Below are 13,646 nucleotides of genomic sequence, written 5' to 3'. Positions count from 1 at the left end.
AACGTGGCCACTTATGAGCATTTGCCAATGTTAGTGACAATGTTAAGTGTCACTAACATTGGCTCAACTTCCCTTCTCCACATTAGAGTTCACGTTAACTTAGTTAACGTGACTCTTAACGTGGTCAATGATGGCTTCGAGAGCGTTATTGGCAATCACTTTTCCCATTAACTTTGCAAGTTACCTCCCATTCCTTGCTTCCTTTAGTCCTAAAATCAAGCAATAGAGTGCATCAAAGTTCTAGTCCAAGTCATGGGTAATGCAACATACAATTTGTCACTAAACTTATGCAAAATCCTCATGAAATAATGTAAAATGCACAATGTATGCTTGAATCAAGGTGTAAGTGAATATCTACCCAAAAGTAGCTTATTTCCTAAGGAAATGCATGAAACTAATCTAAAAACAGTAAAGAAAAGGTTAGTTAAACTGGCCAAGATGCCCTGGCATCACCTCTCAGGACCAAGAGGTCCCACAGAAGCTCCACCTACCCGACCTTCTTCTTCCTTATTGATCATATTTGCTTGAGGATGAGCAAAACTCTTAAGTTTGGTGTTGAAAAAGCTTTGCTTTGTAACTTCTACCACTCTTAATTATAGAAGAAGAGGATGGAGCAAACTAGAGAGCATGCACATAAACTTGTGCAGCTGCCTCAACAAAGACAAAGAAGTGACATAGAAGAGATCAAGCATTAAACGGGATCCTCAAGGAGGAGCACTGGCCACCATCATTCAGGTGGATTCATTCTCTTTTACTCCTTTTCTGTTATTTTTCCATTTTCTATCTGTTTATCTATTTTCTTGTCCTAGTTGCATGATCATTTGCATTGATGTCTTAAAAAGTTGTAAAATGTTCCATATATCTCTCAACTTGCTTAAATAAAAACTTTTTTATCTGAAAAGAATTGAGAGATGCATGAATTTTAAGTTTAAAAAAAGATTAGTTTAATTAGTTTGATGTGGTGTCAATTGCTTTTGTTTTCTGAATGTATGATTAAACAGTGTATATTTGAAGTTGAAATTTATGAATGTTGGCTCTTGAAAGAATAAGGAAAAGGGAAAAATATTATTGATTATCTGAAAATTGATTCTTGAAGCAAGAAAAAGCAGCAAAAAGCAAAAGAAAAAGCATGTTGCAAAAGAAAATAAAATTTATATGCATGCAAGAAAGAAAAAAATGGCGAAAAAAAAGAGAAAGAAAAAAATAAAAAGCAAAAAAATCCGTTACTGCCCAAAAATGCAGGATAAGGAGGGCAGATTGAAAAAGCCAGTAACCCTTTAAACCAAAAGGCAAGGGTAAAAGGACCCAAGGCTTTGAGCATCAGTGGTTAGGAGGGCCAAAAGGAATAAAATCCTGGCCTAAGCGGCTAAACTAAGATGTCCCTAACTATGTGCTTGTAGCGTGAAGGTGTCAAGTGAAAAGTTTGAGACTGAGCGGTTAAAGTCGTGGTCCAAAGAAAAAAGACTGTGCTTAAGAACTCTGGACACCTCTATCTGGGGACTCTAGCAAAGCTGAGTAACCATCTGAAAAGGTTCACCTAGTTAAAGTGTCTGTGGGATGAATATATCAGGTGGTAATACTGGAAAACAGAGTGCTTAGGGTCATGGGCAAGGCTCAGAAAGCTATGTTCAAGAATCAAAATAAGCCTAACTAGGAAAGTTAATAATATCATCTAGATTCTAAGTTCCTAAGCATGCAAACAGCTTTGAGTTTGAATGGATAGTGAGATGCCAAAACTATTCAAAAGCAAAAAGATACTAAGTCCTGCTCATCTGATTTTAACTAAGCTTCATTTGAAGCTTAGAAATTTATTATATCTTAATTTTATTTTTATCCTTCTGTGTTTTTAGTTGCTTAGGGACAAGCAACAATTTAAGTTTTGTGTTGTGATGAGCGGATATTTTATACGCTTTTTGGCATCACTTTCATATAGTTTTTAGTAGTTTTTATTTAGTTTTTATTATGTTTTTATAGGTTTTAGTGTTAAATTCACATTTTTGGTTTTTACTATGAGTTTTTGTGTTTTTGGACAATTTCAGGTATTTTCTGGCCGAAATTGATGAGCTAGAGCAGAAGTCTAATTCAGAGACAGAGAAAGCACTGCAGATGCTGTCCAGATATGACTTGCCTACATTCGAAAGAGCTTTTCTGGAGCTACAGAAGTCCAAATGGAGCGCTCTCAATGGCTATGGGAAACTGACTTCCAAAGCTTTCCAAAAATATATAATAGTTCATACTTTGCTTTAGATTATAGGGCCCAAAACTGGCGCCATCGCCAGCTTCCTACCCCTTTCCTGGCGTCCAACGCCCAAAGACCAGAGCCCAGCATCCAAAGGCCCAGAGAGGACCCCTTAGCTGGCGTTCCACATCCCGAAGACCTCAGAGCACCTGGATCTCATAAAACTCAGCCGAAACACTCACTAAGTGGGCCTCAGAAGTGGATTTTAGCACTAAATATACTGTTTTACCCTTAATAGTCATTTGTTTAGTATTTAAAGGATTTTATCTAAACATCAATTTTCTCATTATACACGTTTTTCCATTGTTTTTACTTTCATTATGAGTTTCTAAACCTCCTAGGTTGAGGGAGGAACTCTATTGAGTCCTATGAATTAATAAAAGTACTATTGTTTCTTCTTCTATCCGTGTTGAGCAGGATGACCTGACAAATTAGCTCTGTTCATCACATTAAGACAAACGTGCCTGACAAACCGCATTTACTTGGGTTCGTGTGAGTACCTGGAAGAAAAGCACGAGCCAATAGCTATGTTTATTCATCTCTCAGACAGTTAATCCAAAATTTCGTTGGGCACTTCTCGAGACACCAGTTCAGCCAATCTATGGGAAGATTAAGGTCTCTGTGGTATAGGCTAGAATCCAAAAGAAGAAGCGTTCTCTGATCCGGAAGATCTGACCAAGCTGGTGGCATTTTGTGTAGGATCGCCAAGAGAATGGACTACTATGCGCTTCACCCTTCGTCAGATTGAGTAACCACGGCCAATGGCCATGGTTGTGTTCAACATGTAGTAGAGGAGATCAATGACCACGAGCAATGGCTTTGATCACTTACAGCCTGCCATAGAAGAAGATCATTCACAAGCAAAAAATACAGTAGTACCAGAGTTACTTCAGAAAGACAAAGCAACTCCAACTCTCAAGTCTATTCTTATTACTGATTGCCCTTGTCTCAATCCAATTGAATTTATTTACAAATACAAATTATGAATAGTTTTCTCTAATCCATCAACCTTCTGATTCCGCCTGACTAAGACCTGCAAGACAACAATAGCTTGCTTCAAGCCACAATCCTCGTGGGATCGACCTTAACTCAGTCAGGTATTATTTGGACGACCCAGTGCACTTGCTGGTACTGCTGCTGTTGTACGAAATAGTATGGATTTTACGAAATGAGTGAAGCTCCAGAACCTCTATGATGGTATCTCTATAAAAGCAAGAAAGGCACTGGATTTTTTCTCAGGAGGGTCACTTCAAATGATGAAAACTCCAGAGGAGGCACATGATCTCATTAACATGGTGGCTAACAACCAGTACTTCTACACCTCAGAAAAACAAGCAACTCCAAAGAGTGGCGTATATGAGCTCAAGGGTGTGAATGCTATCCTAACCCAGAACAAGTTAATGCATCAACAAATCCAGCAGTAGATGAAAATGATGGCAAAAAGGATGGATGGACTTCAATTAGCTGCAATTAGCACAACAAGCCAAGCTTCAAATGCATGGGGTCAAAATGAAGAAAGCTTTGAGGCATACAAAAATGAGTAGCATCCTGAGCAAGTCTAATATATGCACAACACAAACTCTTTCCACAATGATTTCCATGGGGACACATACAATTACTCATGGAGAAACCATCCCAACTTGAGGTGGGGAGACAATCAGAACCAATGGCAGAAGAATTCCAATCCCAATAACCTTCAAAACACAAGTAACCAAAACCATCACACCCTTAACAACAATCCATATAGAATACCACAAAATAACTCTTCCACATCCACATTCTACCCACAAAATAACTCTTCAAATAACCCAACCAATGTCCATCAACAACTAACATCTCATACACAACCCCAGCCACATAAAGAGTCTCAAAGAATCTCGAATCTAGAGATGATGATGGAAAATCTCATGAAGAACCAAGAGATGGCAAGCAAGAACTATGAAGCATCAATGAGAAACCTTGAGAAACAAATAGGGCAGCTTTCTAAGCAACCTACTGAGAGGCCAATTAATGCCTTCCCAAGTGATACCATCCCAAATCCAAAGGAGGAGTGCAAAGTTATACAACTGAGGAGTGGTAAAACATTGGAAAAAGGGAACAAGGACGCCAACAAGGAAGAGACTGATATTGAGGAAAATGATAAGGTAGATCACAAGAAGGACAATAAACCACAAGCTCCAAGGAAAGGAAAGTAAGTCTGAGAGCCACAAACACAAGAGAAAAAAGAGGAAGTGAAGCCATATGTTTCTCAACTACCTTACCCTTAGAGATTGCACAAGGAGATGAAGGATCAACAATTCCCTAAGTTCTTAGAGATTTTCCGAAAATTGGAGATCAACATTCCACTAGCTGAAGCCTTGGAACAAATGTCAGTTTATGCAAAGTTTCTCAAAGAAATCATCACCAAAAAGAGGAGCTGAAAGGAGAAGGAAACTGTGATCCTCACCTAGGAATGTAGTGCTGTAATCCAAAAAGGGTTTCCACGCAAACTCAAGGATCCAGGGAGTTTCCTCATATCATGTACCATTGAGAATATGATAATAGAGAGAGCTCTCTGTGACCTGGGTGCCAGCATAAATCTTATGCCCCTATCCATGATGAAAAAGTTGCTCAAAGAAGAGGTGAAGCCCACAAGGATGTCACTATAGCTTGCTGATAGATCTATTGGTGAATGTTGGAGAGTTCATTTTCCCTGCTGACTTTGTGATCTTAGATATGAAAGAGGAAGAAAATAACTCAATTATCCTGGGAAGACCTTTTCTAGCCACAGCAAGAGCCATCATTGATGTAGAGAAAGGTGAAATGGTTCTCAGGATACATAATGAGCAAATGGTCATCAATGTCATCAAGGCAATGCAATACCCCCTGAGAAAGAGAACCATATGAGAGTGGAAATGATAGAAATGTTGGTAGAAGAAGTGCTTGAGACAAACCATCTTGAAGAACAAGAAGAAGAAACTCAATAGATTCAAGTTGAGGAGGCAAAAGGGAAGCAAGTGGTTGGAAGCTCACTTGATGGAAAGAAACAGGAGTTGCCAAAGCAAGAACTGAAGCCTTTACCCCTTCATCTCAAATATGCATTCCTTGGTAGGGAGGAAACTCTCCCAGTAATCATCAAGGCTTCTTTGAGCACACAAGATGAAGAAAACCTACTTGAGGTGTTGAAGACTCACAAAAGTGCTCTAGGGTGGACAATTGATAACATCAATGACATAAGCCCTGTAATTTGCATGCATAAAATCCTGCTAGAGGAGGACTCACGGCTAGTGGTGCAACCTGAAAGGAGGCTCAATCCAATCACAAAAGAAGTGGTTCAAAAGGAGGTGATGAAGTTATGGAATGATGGAATCATATATCCCATTTTTGATAGCTCTTGGGTGAGTCCAGTTCAGGTGGTAGCAAAAAAGGGAGGCATCATTGTTATCTTCAATGAAAAAAATGAACTCATCCCTATAAGGGTAGTAACTGGGTGGAGGATATGCATTGACTATATACGATTGAATGAAGCCACAAGGAAGGATCATTTCCCTCTTTCCTTCATTGATCAGATGCTGGAAAGGCTGGCTGGTCATGCTTATTATTGCTTCTTGGATGGGTATTCTGGGTACAATCAGATAGTGGTGGATTCCAAGGACCAAGAGAAGAAGTTTCTCACTGAAGCCAAGCAATTCTTGTGGGATGAACCCTTTTTATTCAAGAGACGTCCAAATGGGATGATCAGAAGGTGTGTACCAGAAAGTGAGATGAGAAATATCCTATTGCACTATCACAGTTCAGGTTATGGTGGACATTTTGGGTTCGAAAGAACAGTTGTCAAAGTTCTTCAAAGTGGCTTGTATTGGCCATCTATATTCAAAGATGCCCGGGAATTTGTAAATCAATGTGATGAATGCCAAAGAGCAGAGAACCTAACAAAGAGAAATGAAATGCCTCAGAACTTTATCTTGGAGGTAGAGTTGTTGACATATGGGGCATAGATTTCATGGGACCCTTTCCCCCGTCATACTCATTCAAGTACATATTGGTAGCAATGGAATATGTCTCCAAATGGGTGGATGCCATAGCAACAACTACATGTGATGCACAAATTGTTCTCCAATTCCTCAAGAAGTATATCTTCACCAGATTCAGAGTGCCTAAAGGTCTCATTAATGATGGTGGTAGTCACTTTTGCAACAAGCAAATGAACACCTTGCTCCATAAATATGGAGTAACTCACAAAGTAGCTACACCATACCACCCTCCGACCAATGGCCAGGCTGAATTGGCAAACAGAGAACTGAAAAAGATTCTAGAAAAAACAGTGGGAGCAACAAGGAAAGACTGGGCAAGGAAGCTAGATGATGCCCTGTGGGCATATAGAACTGCATTCAAAACTCCCATCGAGAGGTCACCATTTTAGCTACTTTATGGCAAAGCCTGCCACCTCCCAGTGGAGCTCGAGCACAAGCCTTTTTGGCTGCCAAGCTCCTCAATCTCGATTCTCAAATAGCAGGAGAAAAGAGATTACTACAGCTCAATGAATTGAATGAATTTAGACTGGAAGCTTATGATAATGCTAAGATCTACAAGGACAGGACCAAAAGATGGCATGACAAGAAAATTTCAAAAAGAGATTTTAAGCCAGGGCAACAAGTGCTAGTGTATAATTCTAGACTCAAGATCTTCCCCGGCAAACTCAAGTCTAAATGGACCAGTCCTTATGTGGTGACTATGGTCTCCCCACATGGAAATCTTGAACTCCTGAATGAAGCTTCAAAGGATACATTCACAATAAACAGTCACAGGGTGAAGCACTACCTGGGAGGACCATGGAACAAGGAGGAGGAGCATTCATGAGCTGACTTGAATAAGAAGGAAAGACGTCCAGCTAATAACGATAAAAGAGCGCTTGTTGGGAGGCAACCCAACCAGAGGTAATTTTCTTTTCTTAGTTGATTCAATAAGAGAGTTAAGTGGATTTTCCTGTATTGCAAGGAGTTAAGTTTGGTCTTGCACACCAAAGTGAAGTCATAGGTGAAAAATTCAAGGGTGAATGTGTGATGCTAAGTTTGGTGTTCCACCATAGATTTCATGAAAACACATTGCAACCCTCCAAATAGCATGACTAGTCACTAACTCCAAACAATCATGGAAACTACTTAACACTTATTTACTTTCTAGTTCATAGTTTGCTTTCTTAATAAAAGCAAACAATGTTTCATGCATGCATTCAAATTTACTGCATAAAGAAGTAGGCAAGGAACTAAGTTTAATGTTCACACACCAAAGCAAGTTCAGAAGCTTACAAACATACAAGCATGCTAACCATTTCTCAAAGTGCTTGGAGAACAAGCAACTTTAGATATCTTTGCAAGAAGTCATTCAATCTCTTGGAGGAAATATGCACCATCATCTAAGGAGATAAAGAAGGATACAAAAGCTAAAAATGGTGATGACAAGGAAGAAACAAGTGGACACCGAGTGGTTGTATTGTTACTTGACTATCTCTAGCTTAAATGTGTTGATTGAAAGTGCAATTGTGCCCCTGTTGATTAGTGTCCTTTTAACCATGATTCATTTACATTAGGTTAATTTTTATTTTTTGCTTGTTAGTCTAATGCCTATATCACTTCACCTTACTTAAATTGTATGCTTTGTTTTCCTAAGTCTTAATAAAAGAAAAATGTTATGAAATTGAGAAGAGTAAAAGTTCAATTTGGTAGAAGATTGAATAAAATCCTAAGGTTATGTGGTGGTACATGCTTGAGTACTTGGTAAGTTCACAAATAAAGTGGAAGGGTAGAATGCTCTCTTAAGTATATTCTTAGTGTGCATTCTATAAAACCCTTGTGAATAAAAGATCCTTGCAAAAAAAAGAAAAAGAAAAAGAAGAATGAAGAAAGAATAAGAAATGAATAAGCTAGGCACCAATAGCTTGACCCTAAAGATATATGCCTGTGATGCTTTTGTATAAGGATATGCTTGGATGATTAGGTTCTAAGGAGCGCTTCATCACTTGATAACTTGGGTTAACTAACCCGGGATTATCAACCAAAAGTCCATTACCAAGAGCAACCTTTCTACAAAGCATTTAGCAACCCAAAGAGGTGTTGGGCATGAATGTCTCAATGTTAAATTGCAAGTCAAGTGCCTATGGTGTGTATGTGTTGAGGAGAGGCTTGAGTCAGTAAGTCCTAAGGGGTGCATCAATACCTAACACCTTAAACTAATTGGGTCGGGAGTGTTGACTGAAAGCATATCATAAAGAGTTGCCTTAACACAGAACACTAAGCTTCAATAAAAGGAATAAGCCTCTAGCAAGGAGAAAAAGAAAAGAAAAAAGTTCAAACCAAGGATCAATGTATAAAAGGGTTTCATAGAAGCAACAGAGTTAGTATTTAAGGGGATGCTATAAACTAGAAACCAATAAAATTAGGAACTTCAAAGATGTTATGGATGAAACCCTATAAACCAGGATTGAACATCTCTCAATAACTCATGCTTCTTTATGGTTTCATGCATTTTTCTTATGCTTTACTACTTGCTTGGGGACAAGCAAGATTTAAGTTCGATGTTGTGATGCCTAGGCATCTATACCTAGTTTCACAAGCCATTTTCTATAGTTTTGACTTGGTTTTATGCATTATCTTCACCAATAAGTAAGCATTTGGATGAGTTATCTATGCATACCTTGATTCATCAAACATAAGTAAATTATAATAATTTTCATGAGATGTATGCAAGAACTACTTGATGCATCGAATGATACAATATCTTGTGATTATGGCAGAGCTTTGATGTACTTGTTTGATTGATGATAGGCAAAGAAAAGCAGAGGAGAAGCAGAGAAGAAGCAGAGAGGCTGTGGTGTTAGTGGCCAAGTTAGCACACTAACACCATGGTTAACGCTGACTCAATGAAGAGGTGCTGGCGTTATTGGCCAAGTTAGCCCACTAACACCAGTGCCAACATTGCCAATGAAGAGGTGCTACCGTTAGTGGTCATGTTAGCCCACTAATGTCAGTGCTAACGTGCTCGAAGAAGAAGAAGAAGCTGGCGTTAGTGGCTAAGTTAACCCACTAATGCCAGTGCCAACGTTGGTCAAGGAAGAAGGGAGCGTTAGTGGCCAAAGTTAGCTCACCAATGCCACTACACAAGGAAGAAGGTGCCAATGTTAGTGTGCTAACACCACCAATATTAGCACACTAACGTCTTCAATCATGGCACAAAGTTGGGGCTGGAAGAATTGGCTAGTGTGTGTACTCACAGAGTAGTGTGCATACGCACCAGAGGAAAATTGGTCAATGTGCGGACGCACGAAGTAGGGTACGTACGCACAAGTGGCAAAAATGACCAGGATGTACACGCACGAAGCAGTATGCGCACGCACAAGAGACAAAAATCAAAATGATGAGCGTGCATATGACAGAATGCGTAGCACAACAAGAGGAGTGTTAATGGCAACGTTAGTGTGTTAACGCCAGTAGCAACACCAGAATGAGTTTAAAGGCTGGCGTTAGTGGCAGCGTGGTGCACGAAATTGTGATCACTGGTAATGGCTCCAAAAACTTGGTGCTCTAATCTTAATTCATCATTTGTCACAACTTCGATACAACTAACCAGCAAGTGCACTAGGTCGTCCAAGTAATAAAACCTTACGTGAGTAAGGGTCGATCCCACGGAGATTATTGGTATGAAGCAAGCTATGGTCATCTTGTAAATCTCAGTCAGGCGGATATCAAATGGTTATGGAATTTTTGAATAATAATAATAAATAAACAGAAAATAAGGATAGAAATACTTATGCAATTCATTGGTGAGAATTTCAGATAAGCGTATAGAGATGCTTTCGTTCCTCTGAACCTCTGCTTTCCTGCTGTCTTCATTCAACCAGTCCTACTCCTTTCCATGGCAAGCTTTCTGTAAGGCATCACTGTTGTCAATGGCTACATCCCATCCTCTCTGTGAAAAAGGTCCAAATGCTCTGTCACGGCACGGCTAATCATCTGGAGGTTCTCGATCATACTGGAATAGGATTCACCCTCCTTTTGCGTCTGTCACTACGCCCAGCACTCGCGAGTTTAAAGTTCGTCACAACCATCCCTTCCCAGATCCTACTCGGAATACCACAGACAAGGTTTAGACTTTCCGGATTTCAGGAATGGCCATCCATGGGTTCTAACCTATACCACAAAGATTCTAATATCTCGGACTCGGTCCTCTATATTAGATATCTAAGAGATACTCATTCTAGCTTGTTTGCATGTAGAACGGAAGTGTTTGTCAGGCACGCGTTCATAAGTGAGAATGATGATGAGCATCACATAATCATCACATTCATCATGTTCTTGGGTGCGAATGGATATCTTAGAAGCGGAATAAGTTGAATTGAATATAAAACAGTAGTACTTTGCATTAAATCATGAGGAACAGCAGAGCTCCACACCTTAATCTATGGAGTGCAGAAACTCTACCATTGAAAATACATAAGTGATCATGGAGTTCGTTGGTCTCGGCCCCAGAGGGGAACCGGAGTAACCAAGACTATGAATACAATGATAAAAAGTTCTATATATACTAGACTAGCTACTAGGGTTTACAGAAGTAAGTAATTGATGCATAAATCCACTTCCGGGGCCCACTTGGTGTGTGCTTGGGCTGAGCTTGAAGTTTACATGTGCAGAGGCTTCTTTTGGAGTTGAACGCCAAGTTGTAACGTGTTTTTGGCGTTCAAGTCTGGTTCGTGACGTGTTTCTGGCGTTGAACTCTAGACTGCAGCGTAGAACTGGCGTTCAACGCCCTTTTGCGTCGTCTAAACTCGGCCAAAGTATGGACTATTATATATTTCTGGAAAGCCTTGGATGTCTAACTTCCAACGCAATTGGAAGCACGCCATTTTGAGTTCGGTAGCTCCAGAAAATCCACTTTGAGTGCAGGGAGGTCAGAATCCAACAGCATCAGCAGTCCTTCTTCTACCTCTGAATCTGATTTTTGCTCAAGTCCCTCAATTTCAGCCAGAAAATACCTGAAATCACAGAAAAATATATAAAATCATAGTAAAGTCTAGAAATATGAATTTAACATAAAAACTAATAAAAACATCCCTAAAAGTAACTAGATCCTACTAAAAACATACTAAAAACAATGCCAAAAAGCTTATAAATATCCGTTCATCACAACACCAAACTTAAATTGTTGCTTGTCCCCAAGCAACTGAAAATCAAATAGGATAAAAAGAAGGGAATATACTATAAATTCCAAGCTATCAATGAAACATAGCTCCAATCAGATGAGAGGGACTTGTAGCTTTTTCCCTCTTGAATAGTTTTGGCATCTCACTTTATCCATTGAGGTTCAGAATGATTGGCATCTATAGGAACTCAGAGTTCAGATAGTGTTATTGATTCTCCTAGTTCAGTATGTTGATTCTTGAACACAACTACTTTATGGGTCTTGGCCATGGCCCTAAGCACTTTGTTTTCCAGTATTACCACCGGATACACAAATGCCACAGACACATAATTGGGTGAACCTTTCTAGATTGTGACTCAGCTTTGCTAAAGTCCCCAATTAGAGGTGTCTAGGGTTCTTAAGCACACTCTATTTTTGCTTTGGACCTTGACTTTAACCGCTCAGTCTCAAGTTTTCACTTGACACCTTCACGCCACAAGCACATGGTTAGGGACACCTTGGTTTAGCCGCTTAGGCCAGGATTTTATTCCTTTAGGCCCTCCTATCCACTGATGCTCAAAGCCTTGGGATCCTTTTTATTTACCCTTGCCTTTTGGTTTTAAGGGTTATTGGCTTTTTGCTCTTGCCTTTTGGTTTTAAGAGCTTTTGGCTTTTTCTGCTTGCTTTTTCTTTTTCTATTTTTTTCGCCATTTTTTTTCTGCAAGCTTTTTGTATTCACTGCTTTTTCTTGCTTCAAGAATCATTTTTATGATTTTTCAGATTATCAAATAACATGTCTCCTTGTCATCATTCTTTCAAGAGCCAACATATTTAACATTCATAAACAACAACTTCAAAAGACATATGCACGGTTCAAGCATTCATTCAGAAAATAAAAAGTATTGTCACCACATCAATATAATTAAACTAAGTTCAAGGATAAATTCGAAACTCATGTACTTCTTGTTCTTTTGAATTAAAAACATTTTTCATTTAAGAGAGGTGATGGATTCATAGGACATTCATAACTTTAAGACAAAGTTACTAAATACTATTGATCATGTAATAAGACACTAACATAGATAAGCACTTAACATAAAGAAAACGAAAAACAGAAAATTTGAGAACAAGGAATGAGTCCACCTTAGTGATGGTGGCGTTTTCTTCTTGAGGAACCAATGATGTTCTTGAGCTCTTCTATGTCTCTTCCTTGTCTTTGTTGCTCCTCCCTCATAGCTCTTTGATCTTCTCTAATTTCATGGAGGACGATGGAGTGCCCTTGATGTTCCACCCTTATTTGCTCCCAATAATTGTGTGGAGGAAAATGTATCCCCTGAGGTGTCTCAGGGATCTCTTGATTTGCAGTCAAATGTTCTACCACTGAGCTATAGACCCTTGATGGAAGCTTTTTTCTTCCCTTTCCTCTTTCTAGAGGTTTCTCTGGCCTTAGGTGCCATCAATGGTTATGGAAAAACAAAAAGAACTATGCTTTTACCACACCAAACTTAGAATGTTGCTCACCCTCGAGCAAAAGAAGAAAGAATAGAAGAAGAAGAAGATGTGGAAGAATCTAGGATTATGAGGAGGGAAGGTGGGGATCCTGTGGGGTCCATAGATCTTGAGATGATCCTGTGAGGTCCATAGATCTTGAGGTGTCAAGGATTTACATCCCTGCACCAATTAGGCATGTAAAATGCCTTTGCATGCAATTCTGGCGTTTAAACGCCGAACTGATGCTTGTTCTGGGCGTTCAACGCCCAGATGTAGCATGTTTCTGGTGTTGAACGCCAGTTCTATGCTTGTTTCTGGCGTTCAACGCCAGATCCATGCTCTATTCTGGCGTTGAACGCCAGCCAAATGCTCCTTACTGGCGTTTAAACGCCAGTAAGTCCTTCCTCCAGGGTGTGATTTTTCTTCTACTGTTTTTAATTCTGTTTTTGATTTTTCTATTTATTTTGTGACTCTACATGATCATGAACCTAATAAAACATGAAAAAACAATAAAATAAAAATAAAAATAAAATTAGATAAATAAAAATTGGGTTGCCTCCCAACAAGCGCTTCTTTAATGTCAATAGCTTGACAATGGGCTCTCATGGAGCCACACAGGTGATCAGGTCAATTTTATAGACTCCTAACACCAAACTTAGAGTTTGGATATGGGAGTTCAACACCAAACTTAGAGTTTGGCTGAGGCCTCCCAACACCAAACTTAGAGTTTGACTGTGGGGGCTTTAGTTGACTCTGTACTGAG

General features: G+C 39.4%; 1 protein-coding gene across 1 annotated transcript; it reads left to right on the top strand.

Annotated features, from left to right (window-relative positions):
- On the top strand, nucleotides 6,270-7,078 carry LOC107640715. Its single transcript, XM_016344217.1, has 2 exons — nucleotides 6,270-6,628; nucleotides 6,778-7,078. The coding sequence occupies exons 1-2, from the start codon at nucleotides 6,270-6,272 to the stop codon at nucleotides 7,076-7,078; spliced, it is 660 nt and encodes a 219-aa protein (XP_016199703.1).

Source organism: Arachis ipaensis, chromosome B05 (assembly GCF_000816755.2).
Source record: "Arachis ipaensis cultivar K30076 chromosome B05, Araip1.1, whole genome shotgun sequence".
Lineage (NCBI taxonomy): Eukaryota > Viridiplantae > Streptophyta > Magnoliopsida > Fabales > Fabaceae > Arachis > Arachis ipaensis.
The sequence above is the reverse complement of the archived record's forward strand: the minus strand, read 5'-3'. Positions and strand labels throughout refer to the sequence as shown.